A 16,750-nucleotide genomic window follows, 5' to 3' on the forward strand; every position below is an offset into this window, starting at 1 on the left:
TTCCACTAGTACAACGCCCAAATAAAAGCTTGGTGGAATTTTATAGGAAAGAGACTTCTAACTGATCCTAACATGTTTTAAGTTTGCTGGATGTGCATGCCACAAACATGTTGAGGATGCAAGTGGCCTAATGATCCAAAAATTTCAAGGAGTAGAAAAAATTAAATTCTCAAGTTAGCGTGTGGTTTGATATTTACCAGAGAGCCAAGCAACCCACTTTTTTCCTATCCTTAAAAATCACATATACTTTTTAGAATTATATCTCACAACATTTGTGTATTTCCATTTTGGATGTTCAAATTTGATTTTTCAGCTCCAAACTTGAGTTTTCACTCTCCATTTTTTCCTCGTAAACAAAAAAGATATAAGGCAAATAGATCGCAACAAAATGAAAATTTTAGAGTTCATGTGTGCAAAATATATTCAAAACTATAATAAATAGAAAATTATTTCATGCACTAAAAATGAACTCCAAAATCCATGTTTGGGAAATTCCACAAGTACAACCCCCTAATAATAACTCAGTGGAATTTTATAGGAAAGAGACTTCTAACTGATCCTAACTTGTTTTAAATGTGGTGGATGTGCATGCCATAAACATGTTGACGATGGAAGTGGCCTAATGATCCAAAAATTTGGAGTAGAAAAAATTAATTTCTCAAGTTAACGTGTGGTTGGATATTTACCAGAACCAAACAACCCACTTTTTGCCTTTCCTTAAAAGTCACAAATACATTTTGGAATTATCTCTCTCAGCATTTGTGCATTTCCATTTTGGATGTTTAAAATTTTTTTTTCAGATCCTAACTTGCGTTCTCACTCTCCCATTTTTCCTCGTAAAAAAAAAAAGATATAAGGCAAATAGATCGCGACAAAATAAAAATTTTAGAGTTCATGTGTGCCAAAAAAGTTGAAAACTATAATAAATAGAAAATTATTTCACGCACTAAAAATGAACACCAAAATCTATCTTTGGGAAATTCCACTAGTACAACACCCTAATAATAGTTTGGTGGAATTTTATAAGAAAGAGACTTCTAACTGATCCTAACATGTTATAAGTGTGGTGGATGTGCATGCCACAAACATGTTGAGGATGCAAGTGGCCTAATGATCCAAAAATATCAAGGAGTAGAAAAAATTAAATTCTCAAGTTAACGTGTGGTTGGCTATTTACCACAGCCAAACAACCCACTTTTTGGAATTATCTCTCTAAGGATTTGTGCATTTCCATTTTGGATGTTCAAATTTTTTTTTTAGATCCAAACTGGATTTTTCACGCTCCCATTTTTCCTTGTAAACAAAAAAGATATAAGGCAAATAGATCGCAACAAAATGAGAATTTTAGAGTTCATGTGTGCAAAAAAAATTTGAAAACTATAATAAATAAAAAGTTATTTCACGCACTAAATATGAACTCGAAAATCCATGTTTGGGAAATTCCACAAGTACAACCCCCTAATAATAGATTGGTGGAATTTTATGGGAAAGAGACTTCTAACTGATCCTAAAATGTTTTAATTGTGGTGGATGTGCATGCCATAAACATGTTGAGGATGCAAGTGGCCTAATGATCCAAAAATTTCAAGGAGTTGAAAAAATTAAATTCTAAAGTTCACGTGTGGTTGGATATTTACCAGAGAGCCAAACAACCCACTTTTTACCTATCCTTTAAAATGATAGATACTTTTTGGAATTTGCTCTCTCATCATTTGTGCATTTCCATTTTGGTTGTATAAATTTTTTTTTTCAGATCATAACTTGAGTTTTCACTCTCCCATTTTTCCTCGTTAACAAAAAAGATAGAAGGCAAATAGATCGCAACAAAATGAAAATTTTAGAGTTCATGTGTGCAAAAAAATTTGAAAACTATAATAAATCTAAAATTATTTCACACACTCAAAATTAACTCCCAAATCCATGTTTTCGGAAATTCCACTAGTACAACCCCCTAATAATAGGTTGGTGGAATTTTATAGAAAAGAGACTTCTAACTGATCCTAACATGTTTTAAGTGTGGTGGATGTGCATGCCACAAACTAGTTGAGGATGCAAGTGGCCTTCCAAAAAATTCAAGGAGTAGAAAAAATTAAATTCTCAAGTTAACGTGTGTTTAGATATTTACCAGAGCCAAACAACCCACTTTTTGCCGATACTTAAAAATCACAGATACTTTTTGGAATTATCCTTCTCAGCATTTGTGCATTTCCATTTTCAATGTTCCAATTTTTTTTTTCAGATCAAAACTTGAGTTTTCACTCTCCCATTTTTCCTTGTAAACAAAAAAGATTTAAGGCAAATAGATTGCAACAAAATGAAAATTTTAGAGTTCATGTGTGCAAAAAAAATTGAAAACTATAATAAATAGAAAATTATTTCACGCAATAAAAATGAACTCCAAAATCCATGTTTGGGAAATTCCACTAGTACAACCCCCTAATAATAGATTGGTGGAATTTAATAGGAAAGAGACTTCAAACTGATCCTGACATGTTTTAAGTGTGGTGGATGTGCATGCCAAAAACATGTTGATGATGCAAGTGGCCTAATGATCAAAAAATTTCAAGGAGTTGAAAAAATTTAATTCTCAAGTTAACGTGTGGTTGGATATTTACCAGAGAGCCAAACAACCCACTTTTTGCCTATCCTTTAAAATCACATATACTTTTTGGAATTATCTCTCTTAGCAATTGTGCATTTCCATTTTGGTTCAAATTTTTTTTCTGATCCAAACTTTAGTTTTCGCTCTCCCATTTTTCCTCGTAAACTAAAAAGATATAAAGCAAATAGATCACAACAAAATGAAAATTTTAGAGTTCATATGTGCAAAAAATTTTGAAAACTATAATAAATAGAAAATTATTTCACGCACTAAAAATGAACTCCAAAATCCATGTTTGGGAAATTCCACTAGTACAAATCCCTAATAATAGCTTGGTGGAATTTTATAGGAAAGAGACTTCTAACTGATCCTAACATGTTTTAAGTGTGGTGGATGTGCATGCCACAAACAAGTTGAAGATGCAAGTGGCCTAATGATCCAAAAATTTCAAGGAGTAGAAAAAATTAAATTCGCAAATTAATGTGTGGTTGGATATTTACCAGAGAGACAAAAAACCCACTTTTTGCCTATCCTTTAAAATCACAGATACTTTTTTGAATTACCACTCTCAACATTTGTGCATTTGAATTTTGGATGTTCAAATTTATTTTTTCAGATCCAAACTTGAGTTTTCACTCTCCCATTTTTCCTCGTAAACAAAAAAGATATAAGGCAAATAGATCACAACAAAATGAAAATTTTAGAGTTCATGTGTGCAAAAAAATTTGAAAACTATAATAAATAGAAAATTATTTCACGCACTAAAAATGAAATCCAAAATCCATGTTTGGGAAATTCCACTAGTACAACCCCCTAATAATAGCTTAATGGAATTTTATAGGAAAGAGACCCCTAACTGATCCTAACATCTTTTAAGTGTGGTAGATGTGTATGCCACAAACATGTTGAGGATGCAAGTGGCCTAATGATCCAAAATTTTTAAGGAGTTGAAAAAATTAAATTCTAGAGTTAACGTGTGGTTTGATATTTACCAGAGAGCCAAACAACACACTTTTGGCCTATCCTTAAAAATCACAGATATTTTTTGGAAATATCTCTCTCAGCATTTGTGCATTTCCATTTTGGTTGCTCAAATATTTTTTTTTTTCAGATCCAAACTTGTGTTTTGACTCTCCCATTTTACCTCGTAAAAAAAAAAGATATAAGGCAAATAGATCGAAACAAAATAAAAATTTTAGAGTTCATGTGTGAAAATTTTTTTGAAAACTTTATTAAATAGAAAATTATTTCACGCTCTAAAATGAACTCCAAAATCCATGTTTGGGAAATTCCACTAGTACAACCCCCTAATAATAGCTTGGTGGAATTTTATAGGAAAGAGACTTCTAACTGATTGTAACATGTTTTAAGTGTGGTGGATGTGCATGCCACAAACAAGGTTAGGATGCAAGTGGCCTAATGATCCAAAAATTTCGAGTAGAAAAAATTAAATTCTCAACTTAACGTGTGGTTGGATATTTACGAGAGCCAAACAACCCACTTTTTGCTTATACTTAAAAATCACAGATACTTTTTGGAATTATCTCTCTCAGGATTTGTGCATGTCCATTTTGGATGTTCAAATTTTTTTTTTCAGATCCAAATTTGAGTTTTCACTCTCCCATTTTTCGTCGTAAACAAAAAAGATATAACGCAAATAGAACGCAACAAAATGAAAATTTTAGAGTTCATGAGTGCAAAAAAATTTGAAAATTATAATAAATAAAAAATTTTTCACGAACTAAAAATTAACTCCAAATACCATGTTTGGGAAATTCCACTAGTACAACCCACTAATAATAGCTTGGTGGAATTTTATAGGAAAGAGACTTCTAACTGATCCTAACATGTTTTAAGTGTGGTGGATGTGCATGCCACAAACATGTTGAGGATGCAAGAGGCCTAATGAATCAAAAATTTCATGGTGTAGAAAAAATTAAATTCTCAAGTTTACGTGTGGTTGGATATTTACCAAAGCCAAATAACCCACTTTTTGCTTATCCTTAAAAATCACAGATACTTTTTGGAATTATCTCTCTCAGCATTTGTGCATTTCCATTTTGGATGTTCAAAATTTTTTTTTCAGATCGAAACTTGAGTTTTCACTCTCCCATTTTTCCACGTAAACAAAAAAGTTATACGGCAAATAGATCGCAAAAAAATGAAAATTTTAGAGTTCATGTGTGCAAAAAAATTTGAAAACTATACTAAATAGAAAAAATTTTCACGCACTAAAAATGAACTCCAAAATCAATGTTTGGGAAATTCCACTTGTACAACCCCCTAATAATAGCTTGGTGGAATTTTACAGGAAAGAGACTTCTAACTGATCCTAGCATGTTTTAAGTGTGGTGGATGTGCATGTCACAAACATGTTGAGGATGCAAGTGGCCTAATGATCCAAAAATTTCAAGGAGTAGAAAATATTAAATTCTCAAGTTAACGTGTGGTTGGCTATTTACTACAGCCAAACAACCCACTTTTTGGAATTATCTCTCTAAGGATTTGTGCATTTCCATTTTGGATGTTCAAATTTTGTTTTTTAGATCCAAACTTGATTTTTCACACTCCCATTTTTCCTTGTAAACAAAAAAGATATAAGGCAAATAGATCGTAACAAATTGAGAATTTTAGTGTTCATGTGTGGAAAAAAATTTGAAAACTATAATAAATAGAAAGTTATTTCACGCACTAAATGAACTCGAAAATCCATGTTTGGGCAATTCCACAAGTACAACCCCCTAATAATAAATTTATTGGAATTTTATGGGAAAGAGACTTCTAACTGATCCTAACATGTTTTAAGTGTGGTGGAGTGCATGCCATAAACATGTTGAGGATGCAAGTGGCCTAATGATCCAAAAATTTCAAGGAGTTGAAAAAATTAAATTCTCAAGTTAACGAGTGGTTGGATATTTACCAGAGAGCCAAACAACCCACTTTTTGCCTATCCTTTAAAATCATAGATACTTTTTGGAATTTGCTCTCTCAGCATTTGTGCATTTCCATATTGGTTGTACAAATTTTTTTTTTCAGATCATAACTTGAGTTTTCACTCTCCCATTTTTCCTCGTAAACAAAAAAGAGAGAAGGCAAATAGATCGCAACAAAATGAAAATTTTAGAGTTCATGTGTGCAAAAAAATTTGAAAACTATAATAAATTGAAAATTATTTCACACACTAAAAATTAACTCCCAAATCCATGTTTTCGGAAATTCCACTAGTACAACCCCCTAATAATAGGTTGGTGGAATTTTATAGGAAAGAGACTTCTAACTGATCCTAACATGTTTTAAGTGTGCTGGATGTGCATGCCACAAACTAGTTGAGGATGCAAGTGGCCTTCCAAAAATTTCAAGGAGTAGAAAAAATTAAATTCTCAAGTTAACGTGTGGTTGGATATTTACCAAAGCCAAACAACCCACTTTTTGCCGATACTTAAAAATCACAAATACTTTTTGGAATTATCCTTCTCAGCATTTGTGCATTTCCATTTTCGATGTTCCAATTGTTTTTTTCAGATCAAAACTTGAGTTTTCACTCTCCCATTTTTCCTTGTAAACAAAAAAGATATAAGGCAAATAGATTGCAACAAAATGAAAATTTTAGAGTTCATGTGTGCAAAAAAAATTGAAAACTATAATAAATAGAAAATTATTTCACGCACTAAAAATGAACTCCAAAATCCATGTTTGGGAAATTCCACTAGTACAACCCCCTAATAATAGATTGGTGGAATTTAATAGGAAAGAGACTTCTAACTGATCCTGACATGTTTTAAGTGTGGTGGATGTGCATGCCAAAAACATGTTGATGATGCAAGTGGCCTAATGATCTAAAAATTTCAAGGAGTTAAAAAAATTTAATTCTCAAGTTAACGTGTGGTTGGATATTTACCAGAGAGCCAAACAACCAACTTTTTGCCTATCCTTTAAAATCACAGACACTTTTTGGAATTATCTCTCTCAGCAATTGTGCATTTCCATTTTGGTTCAAATTTTTTTTTCTGATCCAAACTTTAGTTTTCGCTCTCCCTTTTTTCCTCGTAAACTAAAAAGATATAAAGCAAATAGATCACAACAAAATGAAAATTTTAGAGTTCATATGGGCAAAAAAATTTGAAAACTATAATAAATAGAAAATTATTTCACGCACTAAAAATGAACTCCAAAATCCATGTTTGGGAAATTCCACTAGTACAAATCCCTAATAATAGCTTCTTCTACCTCTTGTGCGCATATGTGGTCGGAGATTTGAGGTCGTGTGATCTATTTTGCTGCAACAAGGAATTCCTCCCTTGCATAACATTCAATGGAAGGATCCATCTTTCCTGGGATATAGAACACCTCCAATTCCTTACCCATAGCAATCCATCTTTCTTGGGATATAGAATAACCCATTGTGTTCCCGCTCTGATACCAGTTGTTATGGTCTCGGATCTGACACAAGGATTCTTTGGGAGGATTTGGGATCTGCCACGGATTACCGTATGGATAGTAGGGATTATAGGGAGACATGGAGAACAAAAATGAAATATCAAGCCAAAGGGAAGCTTGAAAACCCTAGAGCTCGTTGAGGAGAACTCTTAGCCTCTTTACGCTGGATTTAACCTAATTCTTAATACTTCAATGCTTGTGTTTCTCATTACTCATACCCCTTAAATAGGGTTCACCCTGTTAGGGTTTAAGATAAAATATTACAGAAATACCTCTATAAATAAAATATTCCAAAAATACCCATGTGGCCAAAAACTGAAATAAATAAAGTAAATTAAAGAAAACACTAAAATACTAATGTTATTGCGTGCATAACATTTCCCGAGCCGACGACCACGGTGGCATTAACACAACGACAAGTGCCTTTGGGGAACGTCCGGGGATTGCGGTCGCCCACGCACGTGGGGAGTCGAACTCGGGATGTAGCGCCTGCTCTGATACCAAATGTTAAGCACCTAGCCAATACTACCCAAAATACTGGCCTGTTAAGAGCGGAAGGCATAGTTACTTAACCCAGAACCATAACAGTACAGTAATGTTACGAACACAATAACATTAGTATTTTATTGTTTTTCTTTAATTTATTTTATTTTATTTCAGTTTAGACCATAAGGGTATTTTTGGGAATATTTTATTTATAAGGGTATTTTTATAATATTTTATTTATAGGAGTATTTTTGTAATATTTTATATTAAACTCTAACAGGGTGAACCCTATTTAAGGGTTAAGAGTAATGAGAAAGGGGGATTGAAGTATTAAGAATTAGGTTAAATCTAGCGTAAAGAGGCTTGAGATCACCTTCTCGATCTTGAGGTTAGGGTTTCCCTAAAAAACCCACGTATTCTCTCATCCTCCATTGATCTTCGTCTTTCCCATGTCTTCCTACTATCCCTACAGTAATGCATGGAAGACCTGTAATCCGTAGCAGATCCCAGATCCTCCCAAAGAATCCTTGTGTCAGATCCGGGACCGTAACAACTGGTATTAGAGCGGGAGCACAATGGGGGATGTATTCCCAAATTGGGAGAAGGTAGAAACTCACATGGACAAAATATGCAAAGAAGCAGGAGAAGCACAAGCATTGTATAAAATTTTCATGGAATGTTGGATAAGTTATCCACGCGCTACCGCAGAAAAGGTCACAGAGACCTGAAATTTTCCAACAAGAGGTACTCAACGAAGGAAAAGCAACAGAAGAATCGAAAACAGGCGACGTGCCAGAAAAATTGAAAATCTCATCCAGTGTACCCGTCGATGTCCATGCGGGGGCAACCTCAAATTCGGACGAGCGAAAAGGCCACGGTTCAACAAAATTCAAGATTTCCGCTTAAGGAAATCCAAAGCCGACCACCAACGATAAATCTGAGTAATTTTCTACAAAAATCTCCTCGGTACAGGCTGATTTGGATTCAACCTCCCAAATCCCCCTCTCACGGCCAGAAGAATTTTTTTCCGCACAGCAGACGGAAGCATTCCGATCTGTCTCAGTCACGGCGAATCAGTTAGGGCATCCCTTCTTTGTCTCCGAACATCTACCAGCACCGGCAGAAACAAGAGTCCACCGGAAAAAGAGAAAGCGTCGTCGAAAACAAATCCGATGGGCGCTGGCTTTTGGATTCTCAGTCTCAGCCTCAACCTCGCCCTCGAAAGCCCAACGGGGAACCGTCTTCAACACCATTGGGGGTAAGCTTCGGAAACTTCCTCAATTTTTAGATCAAAATAAGTTTTACAAGGCGTTGATGTGGCTCAGAGGGGCTGAGCAGCAGCAACGGTGCTCGAAAATTGGGGACAAAGGGTCTCTGGGTCGTGAAGCAGAGCATCGATGGCCAATTGACAGAATTCCGATTGGTGTGTATGAATTTCAACATGGAATTTTTCTGGGGATGCCGAGATTCATAGAATTTTTTTTCTAGAGACTGCTGAATTTTTTTTGTGAGGGGCTGTATTTTTCTGCTGATGCGAACAGTCCCTGTGCGTGTAATCCCCAGAAGGCTCTGAATCTTGCTCTTTGGGCAGCAAACTCTTTTGAAATACGTGCTACTGGGAAATCCAGATTAGAGATGGTGTTGTATTTGCATGTGATAGCAACACAATCCTACAGCTTGGGACAGTACAGTCAGGCTATCCCCTATCTAGGAAACTCAATTGAAAATCCCAACTTGCATGACGGTCAGGAGCATGCTCTTGCCAAATTTGCTGGCCATATGGTCGGCACACTTGCCAATTCCATACAGTGTTATAAGATGGGCCTGGAAATCCAGCAGCAAGAATTGGGAGACACAGCTCCGAGGGTGGGGGAGACTTGTCGTGATGTAGTTGTGGCCCTTGTCCTCGCACTTCAGTTTGATGAGGCCTAGAATTTGTGCCAGACGACTCTTGATAGCCATAAAAATCATGGTACACTGGTCTCTCTTGTAGAGGCTGCTGATAGGAGGAGAAGGGGTATGTTTTGTGATACAAAAGGAGATCAGCCAAGCACACTTGCTGGGGTTGCAGCACAGATGGGTGTGCCCAGTGAGGAGAGGACAGTTTGGGACTCTTCATTGTTCTCATTGAAGTCAAGCAAAGTTAAAGGGGGCCATCATATCAACTGCAAGAAAGATTTACTGTGGGATCGTGCTGATGAAAGTGAATGTAAATCTGATACAAATGTAAGTCTTGGAAGTCCGCAGCAAATTACTTTTATGGTAGTTCATGGTGAGGGAAAAACAGAGACTTCTTTTAAAGTTATTGGTAATGCTGAAAGATCTTCCTTTGACTATCCAGTAGTTATGTTAATGTATATTGCTGATGATGTGCAGCATGCACCGATGCCAAAGATAGTTGGGGACCTAGGGGGGTCTATTACCTCTCATGGAAGTTCTTGCACCCATGCTATCACAGGAATAGTAAGAAGAACTATAACTTTCTGCACTGCTTTGTGTTCTGGTGCTTGGAAAGTCTCACCTGACTGGTGGAAAACAAGCTTTCGGGAGGGGAGATCTGTTGATGAGTCATTGTTTGTCCTACAACATGAAGATTTTGAGCCTAAGTACAGGTTTGGGGTAGAGGATGCAGTTTTTAGAGCAGAAGCCAGCCGACATGCTTTGCTTAAGGGATACGATGTCTGCATAGACCACCATGTTCAGCCTCCAGTTGACACCTTAATGCCAGTGTGGAATCTGCTGGTGGAAATGTTCTTGGTGGACTTGAAGACGTGAAAGAACTTGAACGGACAATGTGTGACGTGCTGTATGGTTTTTTTTGGCTGGGTTGAACAGAAGGATGAAGGGTCCACTGGTGGTTGTTATTAGAGTACTGCATGTGTCTGCTATTCGAAGTGCCTCAGTGGTGCCTGTGATGCTCTACCAACTATTTGCGGAATTTCAGTGGACTCAAGACTGCTGACTACGTCGTTTATGCAGATCGAGCAAATGTTTATTGGGCAGGATACTTCAAAAGTAGACAGGCAATTAAGGGTTATGTGAGCATGACGTGTGGCTACTACTTGGCTGCCAGTCAATTGGAGTTTCTTAAAGAGAGATGGTTCCGGGCATTCAGGCCCTACAACAGCATCTCTCGCTGATGCTTTGACACTTGCACAACATCATGATGGAGTCAGTGGAACTGAAAAGCAGCATGTGGCCATTGATTATGCAATTAGACTCTACATGGGCTATTCAGAGGCTGCAGAGTTGGTTGAGTCTTCACTCGCTTGCTTGACAGAGTTGAACAGGAACTCTGGATGCAGAAACCCATCCACTAAATTTTTACAGTGGCCTTTTTTAAACATTAGCTATTGTCCTACATCAGAGGCACAACTTGCCAAGGGTAATGATTTGGTTTTTGCTGTCTACAATTCTCTTATATGGAAGAGAGCGGATATTGTTAGAATATCGGTCACCAGTGCATCAATTATTGTGAGTGATGTTGAGGGAAAAGAAATTGAGTCACGGCTACTACCAATTGCTAATGTAGCATTGGGCATGTAGACCTTCTATGTCCAGGCACAGTTGGGTGTGCTACCAATTGATATTCCGATGGATTGGCTTGCTTTTGCAGCAAGTGTACCTCCTCTAGGTTTCCGAACCAATGTTGTTTCAAGTTCCGAAAGTACAGGCCCAAAATCGATTCTATCAGAGGTTGAAACGTCTGTAGGACGTAACAGTGATTCTATACGTGTTGGGCAAGGACATCTAATACTTACTTATGCTGATGTTGATGGGAAACTAATCCAGTATCATCATACCACAAGCTCGGTGAAGGCGTCTCTCCAACAGTATTATAAATATTATATAGGAGATGACGGAAGTGGTGCGGATACTCAGGCTTCTGGTGCCTACATATTTTGCCCCTACATATTCTGCCCAAAGCCAGGTTTCACTATTTTCTGGGGCCCAGTTTTGGATGACGTGCGTCAGAGAATTAAACCATGGATATCACAGATCACACGAGTGTACCAAGGGAACGACCATACTGAATTTGAGTTCCTAGTTGAGCCTCTACCAGCGGCTGATTTCACTAGCAAAGAAGTTATTACTCAATTTATGACAATAATGATGACCAATAAAGTATTTTTCACAAATTCTAGTGGACGCAATTTTATTAATAGGATTAGAAATTATATGCCAGCTTGGAGCCAGCAAGTATCCCTCGATCTACCTTTTCGCACTACTTCTGAGTTTGAGGACAAGCTCGTTCTTTCAGGGGGAGTGTAATGTTATGAACATAATAACATTAGTATTTTATAGTTTTTTTTAATATACTTTATTTTATTTCAGTTTAGGCCACAAGGGTATTTTTGGGAATATTTTATTTACAGGGCTATTTTTGTAATATTTTAATTACAAGAGTATTTTTGTAATATTTTATATTAAACCCTAACAGGGTGAACCCTATTTAAGGGGTAAGAGTAATGAGAAAGGGGGATTGAAGTATTAAGAATTAGGTTAAATCTAGCGTAAAGAGGCTTGAGATCACCTTCTTGATCTCGAGGTTAGGGTTTCCCTCAGTATTCTCTCATCCTCCATTGATCTTCGTCTTCCCCATGTCTTCCTACTATCCCTATAGTAATGCATGGAAGACTCGTAACCTGTGACAGATCCCAGATCCTCCCAAAGAATCCTTGTGTCAGAACCGGGACTGTAACAACTGGTATCAGAGTGGGAACACAATGGGGGATGTATTCCCAAATTGGGAGAAGGTAGAAGCTCGCATGGGCAAAATATGCAAAGAAGCAGGAGAAGCACGAGTATTGTGTAAAATTTGCATGGAATGTTGGACAAAGGAGCCATGCGTTGCCGCAGAAAAGGTCACAAGACCTGAAAGTTCCGAGCAAGAGGTATGCAATGAAGGAAAAGCAACAGAAGAATCGAAAACAAGCCACAAGCCAGAAAAATTGAAAATATCGTCCAGTGTACCCGTCGAAGTCCATGCGGGGGCAACCTCAAATTCGGCGAGCGGAAAGGCCAGGCTTCAGCAAAATTCAAGATTTCCGCCCAAGGAAATCCAAAGCTGACCAGCAACGATAAATCGGAGTGGTTTTCTACAAAAATCACCTCGATACAGGCTGATTTGGATTCAACCTCCCAAATCCCCTTCTCACGACCAGCAGAATTTTTTTCCGCACAGTAGAGGGAAGCATTCCGATCTGTCTCGGTCATGACGAATCAGTTAGGGCATCCCTCCTTTGTCTCCGAACATCTACCAACACCAGCAGAAACAAGAGTCCACTAGAAAAAGAGGAAGCGCCGTCGGAAACAAATCCGGTGGGCGTTGGCTTTCGGATTCAGCCTCAACCTCACCCTTGGAAGCCCAGCGGGGAACCGTCTTCAACGCCATTGGGGGTAACCTTCAGAAACTTTCTCGATTTTTAGATCAAAATAAGTTTTACAGGGCGTTGATGTGGCTCAGAGGGGCTGAGCAGCAGCAACGGTGCTCGAAAATTGGAGACAAAGGGTCTCTGGGTCGTTAAGCAAAGCATCGATGGCCAATTGACAGAATTCCGGTTGGTGTGTATGAATTTCAACATGGAATTTTTCTGGGGATGCCAAGATTCATAGAAATTTTTTTCTGGAGACTGCTGAATTTTTTTTTTGAGGGGCTGTATTTTGCTACTGATATGAACAGTCCCTGTGCGTGTAATCCCCAGAAGGCTCTGAATCTTGCTCTTTGGGCATCAAACTCTTTTGAAATACGTGCTGCTAGGAAATCCAGATTAGAGATGGTGTTGTATTTGCATGTGGTAGCAACACGATCCTACAGCTTGGGACAATACAGTCAGGCTATCCCCTATCTTGGGAACTCAATTGAAAATCCCAACTTGCATGACGGTCAGGAGCATGCTCTTGCCAAATTTGCTGGCCATATGCAATTGGTTGACACTCATGCTATGGTCGGCTAACTTGCCAATTTCGTACAGTGTTATAAGATGGCCCTAGAAATCCAGCAGCAAGAATTGGGAGACACAGCTCCATTGAAGTATTAATGTATTAAGAATTAGGTTAAATCTAGCATAAAGAGGTTTAGAGTTCTCCTCAACGAGCTTTAGGGTTTTCAAGCTTCCCTTTGGTTTGATTTTTCGTTTTCGTTCTCCATGTCTCCCTACAATCCCTACTATCCATACGGTAATCCGTGGCAGATCCCAGATCCTCCCAAAGAATCCTTGTGTCAGATCCGGGACTTTAACAACTGGTATCAGAGCGGGAACACAATGGGTTATTCTATATCCAAACAAAGATGGATTGTTATGGGTAAGGAATTGGAGGAAATACGAGCATGGTTTGATGCTTCTATTGAACGTTATGCAAGGGAGGAACTCGTTGCTGTAGCAAAATAGGTCACACGACCTCAAATCTCCGACCATATATGCGCACAAGAGGTAGCAGAAGCTATCTCGGATGGGCAGAACGGCCCATGGCAGGAAAAATCAAAATATTCGTCTCCAGAGGCGGACGCAGAAAAGCAAAAAGGGTTATTTGCTAAGACGTCGAAATCAGTCCTCCCCTGATCATGGCAAGCCACTGTTATGCATGCAGCCACACTCCGTTCTGCACGGGAGGGGAAAAATTTCCTGGCCATTCCGACCAGGAAAATTTTTTGAGAGTCTGTCTCGGCAAAATTCCAATCGGCGAAGCCTCCAAGGGTTGCTAGTCACCTCAGGAGCAGTAGGAGACTCCGTCGGCGACAATTCCGCCCAGTTTGGCGACATTCCAACAGAAGAACTGTCGGCGACATTCTAGCAGAAGATCGTCGGCGAAATTCCAGCAGAAGATCGTCGGTGACATTTCCGTAGAAGACCGTCGGTGACAATTCAGCAGAAGACCCGTCGGCGACATTCCAGCAGAACCGTCGGTGACATTCCAAGAGCCCTCTATCTCGGCAACTCTCCCAGCGGCGAAGCGAACCCCAACGGGCTGCTCTTAACCACCAGAGAAGTTGGAGATTCCTTCGGTGACATTTCCGCAGAAGACAGTCGGTGACAATTTAGCAGAAGACCCATCAGCGACATTCCAACAGAAGAACCGTCAGTGACATTTCAACAGAAGAACCGTCGACGATATTCCAGCAGAAGACCGTCGGTGAAATTTCAGCGGAGAAGAACCGTCGATGAAATTTTAGCGGAGAAGAACCGTCGGTGACATTCCAGCAGAAGACCCATCAGCGACATTCCAATAGACGACCAATCGGTGACGCTTTCGCAATTACCGGCTCCTGCCCTGTTCGGGATTTGCTGCAGAAGGAAGAAGGGGTCCGATTAAATTTTCCTAACTTAGGAAAATGTAATCGGCCCAGTCCGCTGAGTCGCACGCCGGACCAGGGTTCCTGAACCGTGTCAACCCAGGTTAACTCGGACCGGCCCAAAAAAAAAAAAATTGGGCGTTCAGAGGGGGGGTTATAGCTATCGTGGATGCTACTTCGACACCGGTGGAGACATCGGCATACAGACACTACTTCCGAGCTTGAGGACAAACTCATCTTCCAAGGGGGGTGTAATGTTATGCACGCAATAACATTATTATTTTAGTGTTTTATTTAATTTACTTTATTTATTTCAATTTTAGGCCACATGGGTATTTTTGGAATATTTTATTTATAAAGATATTTTTATAATATTTTATCTTAAACCCTAATAGGAATTTAGTGGATGGGTTTCTGCATCTAGAGCTCCTGTTCAACTCTGTCAAGCAAGCGAGTGAAGACTCAACCAACTTTGCAGCCTCTGAATAGCCCATGTAGAGTCTAATTGCATAATCAATGCCCACATGAAGCTTTTCAATTCCACTGACTCCATCATGATGTTGTGCAAGTGTCAAAGCATCAGCCAGAGATGCTGTTGTAGGGCCTGAAGGCCCAGAACCATCTCTCCCTTTAAGAAACTCCAATTGACTGGCAGCCAAGTAGTAGCCACACATCATGCTCACATAACCCTTAATTTCCGGTCTACTTTTGAAGTATCCTGCCCAATAAACATTTGCTCGATCTGCATAAGCGAAGTAGTCAGCAGCCTTGAGTCCACTAAAATTCTGCAAATAGTTGGTAGAGCAGCACCTCATTGCTGCAGGTGCCACTGAGGCACTTCGAATAGCAGACACATGCAGTACTCTAATAACAGCCACCAGCTGTTCAATCCCGCCACAAAAAAACCATACAGCACGTCACACACTACAAAAATTGTCCATTCAGGTTCTTTCATGTCTTCAAGTCCACCAAGAACATTTCCACCAGCAGATTCCACACTGGCCATTAACGTGTCAACTGGAGGCTGAACATGGTGGTCTATGTAGACATCGTATCCCTTAAGCAAAGCATGTCGGCTTGCTTCTGCTCTGAAAACTGCATCCTCTACCCCAAACCTGTACTTAGGCTCAAAATCTTGATGTTGTAGGACAAACAATGACTCACCAACAGATCTCCCCTCCCAGAAGCTTGTTTTCCACCAGTCAGGTGAGACTATCCAAGCACCAGAACACAAGGTAGTGCAGAAAGTTATAGTTCTTCTTACTGTTCCTATGATAGCATGGGTGCAAGAACTTCCATGAGAGGTAATAGAGCCCCCTAGGTCCTCAACTATCTTTGGCATCGGTGCATGCTGCACATCATTAGCAATATGCTTTAACATGACTACTGGATAGTCAAAGGAAGATCTTTCCGCATTACCAAAAACTTTAAAAGAAGTCTCTGTATTTCCCTCACCATGAACTACCATAAAAGTAATTTGTTGTGGACTTCCAAGACTTACATTTGTATCAGATTTACATTCACTTTCATCAGCACGATCCCACAGTAAATCTTTCTTGCAGTTGATATGATGTAAATTATCGGTATTTGTCCTCAAGCTTGGAATTAGTGTCTGTATGCCGACGTCTCCACCGGTGCCGAAGTAGCATCCGCGATAGCTATGACCCCCCATCAGGACTCCCAAATTTTTTTTTTTTAGGCCGGTCTGTGTTAACCTGGGTTGACTCCGTTCAGGAACCGCTGTCCGGCGTGCGACTCAGCGGACCGCGCCGATTAAATTTTCCTAAGTTAGGAAAATTTAATCGGACCCCTTCTTCCTCCTGTAGCAAATCCCGAACAGGGCGGGAGCCGATAATTGCGGAAGCGTCGCCGATTGGTCGTCTGCTGGAATGTCGCCAACCGGTCTTCTGCTGGAATGTTGTGGACGGTTC

General features: G+C 39.2%; 3 protein-coding genes across 3 annotated transcripts; 2 read left to right on the forward strand and 1 right to left on the reverse strand.

The window, feature by feature from the left end:
* The first annotated feature begins 9,138 nt into the window (after positions 1–9,138).
* LOC137951683 (uncharacterized) lies at positions 9,139–10,319 on the forward strand. The gene is made up of 2 exons (XM_068798524.1): positions 9,139–9,751; positions 9,902–10,319. Exons 1-2 carry the CDS (start codon positions 9,545–9,547, stop codon positions 10,298–10,300), a joined length of 606 nt encoding a protein of 201 aa, XP_068654625.1. The 5' UTR covers positions 9,139–9,544; the 3' UTR covers positions 10,301–10,319.
* LOC137951186 (alpha-mannosidase At3g26720-like) lies at positions 10,318–11,797 on the forward strand. The gene is made up of 4 exons (XM_068797773.1): positions 10,318–10,331; positions 10,470–10,563; positions 10,619–10,999; positions 11,087–11,797. The coding sequence occupies exons 1-4, from the start codon at positions 10,318–10,320 to the stop codon at positions 11,795–11,797; spliced, it is 1,200 nt and encodes a 399-aa protein (XP_068653874.1).
* A 3,833-nt stretch (positions 11,798–15,630) lies between these two features.
* On the reverse strand, positions 15,631–16,491 carry LOC137951187 (uncharacterized). Its single transcript, XM_068797774.1, has one exon. It carries the CDS (start codon positions 16,489–16,491, stop codon positions 15,631–15,633), a length of 861 nt encoding a protein of 286 aa, XP_068653875.1.
* Positions 16,492–16,750: the final 259 nt, after the last annotated feature.

Source organism: Aristolochia californica, unplaced genomic scaffold (genome assembly GCF_029961685.1).
Source record: "Aristolochia californica isolate CCGP_79_NKW_82.1479 unplaced genomic scaffold, dmAriCali1.0.hap1 SCAF_15, whole genome shotgun sequence".
NCBI classification, from domain to species: domain Eukaryota; kingdom Viridiplantae; phylum Streptophyta; class Magnoliopsida; order Piperales; family Aristolochiaceae; genus Aristolochia; species Aristolochia californica.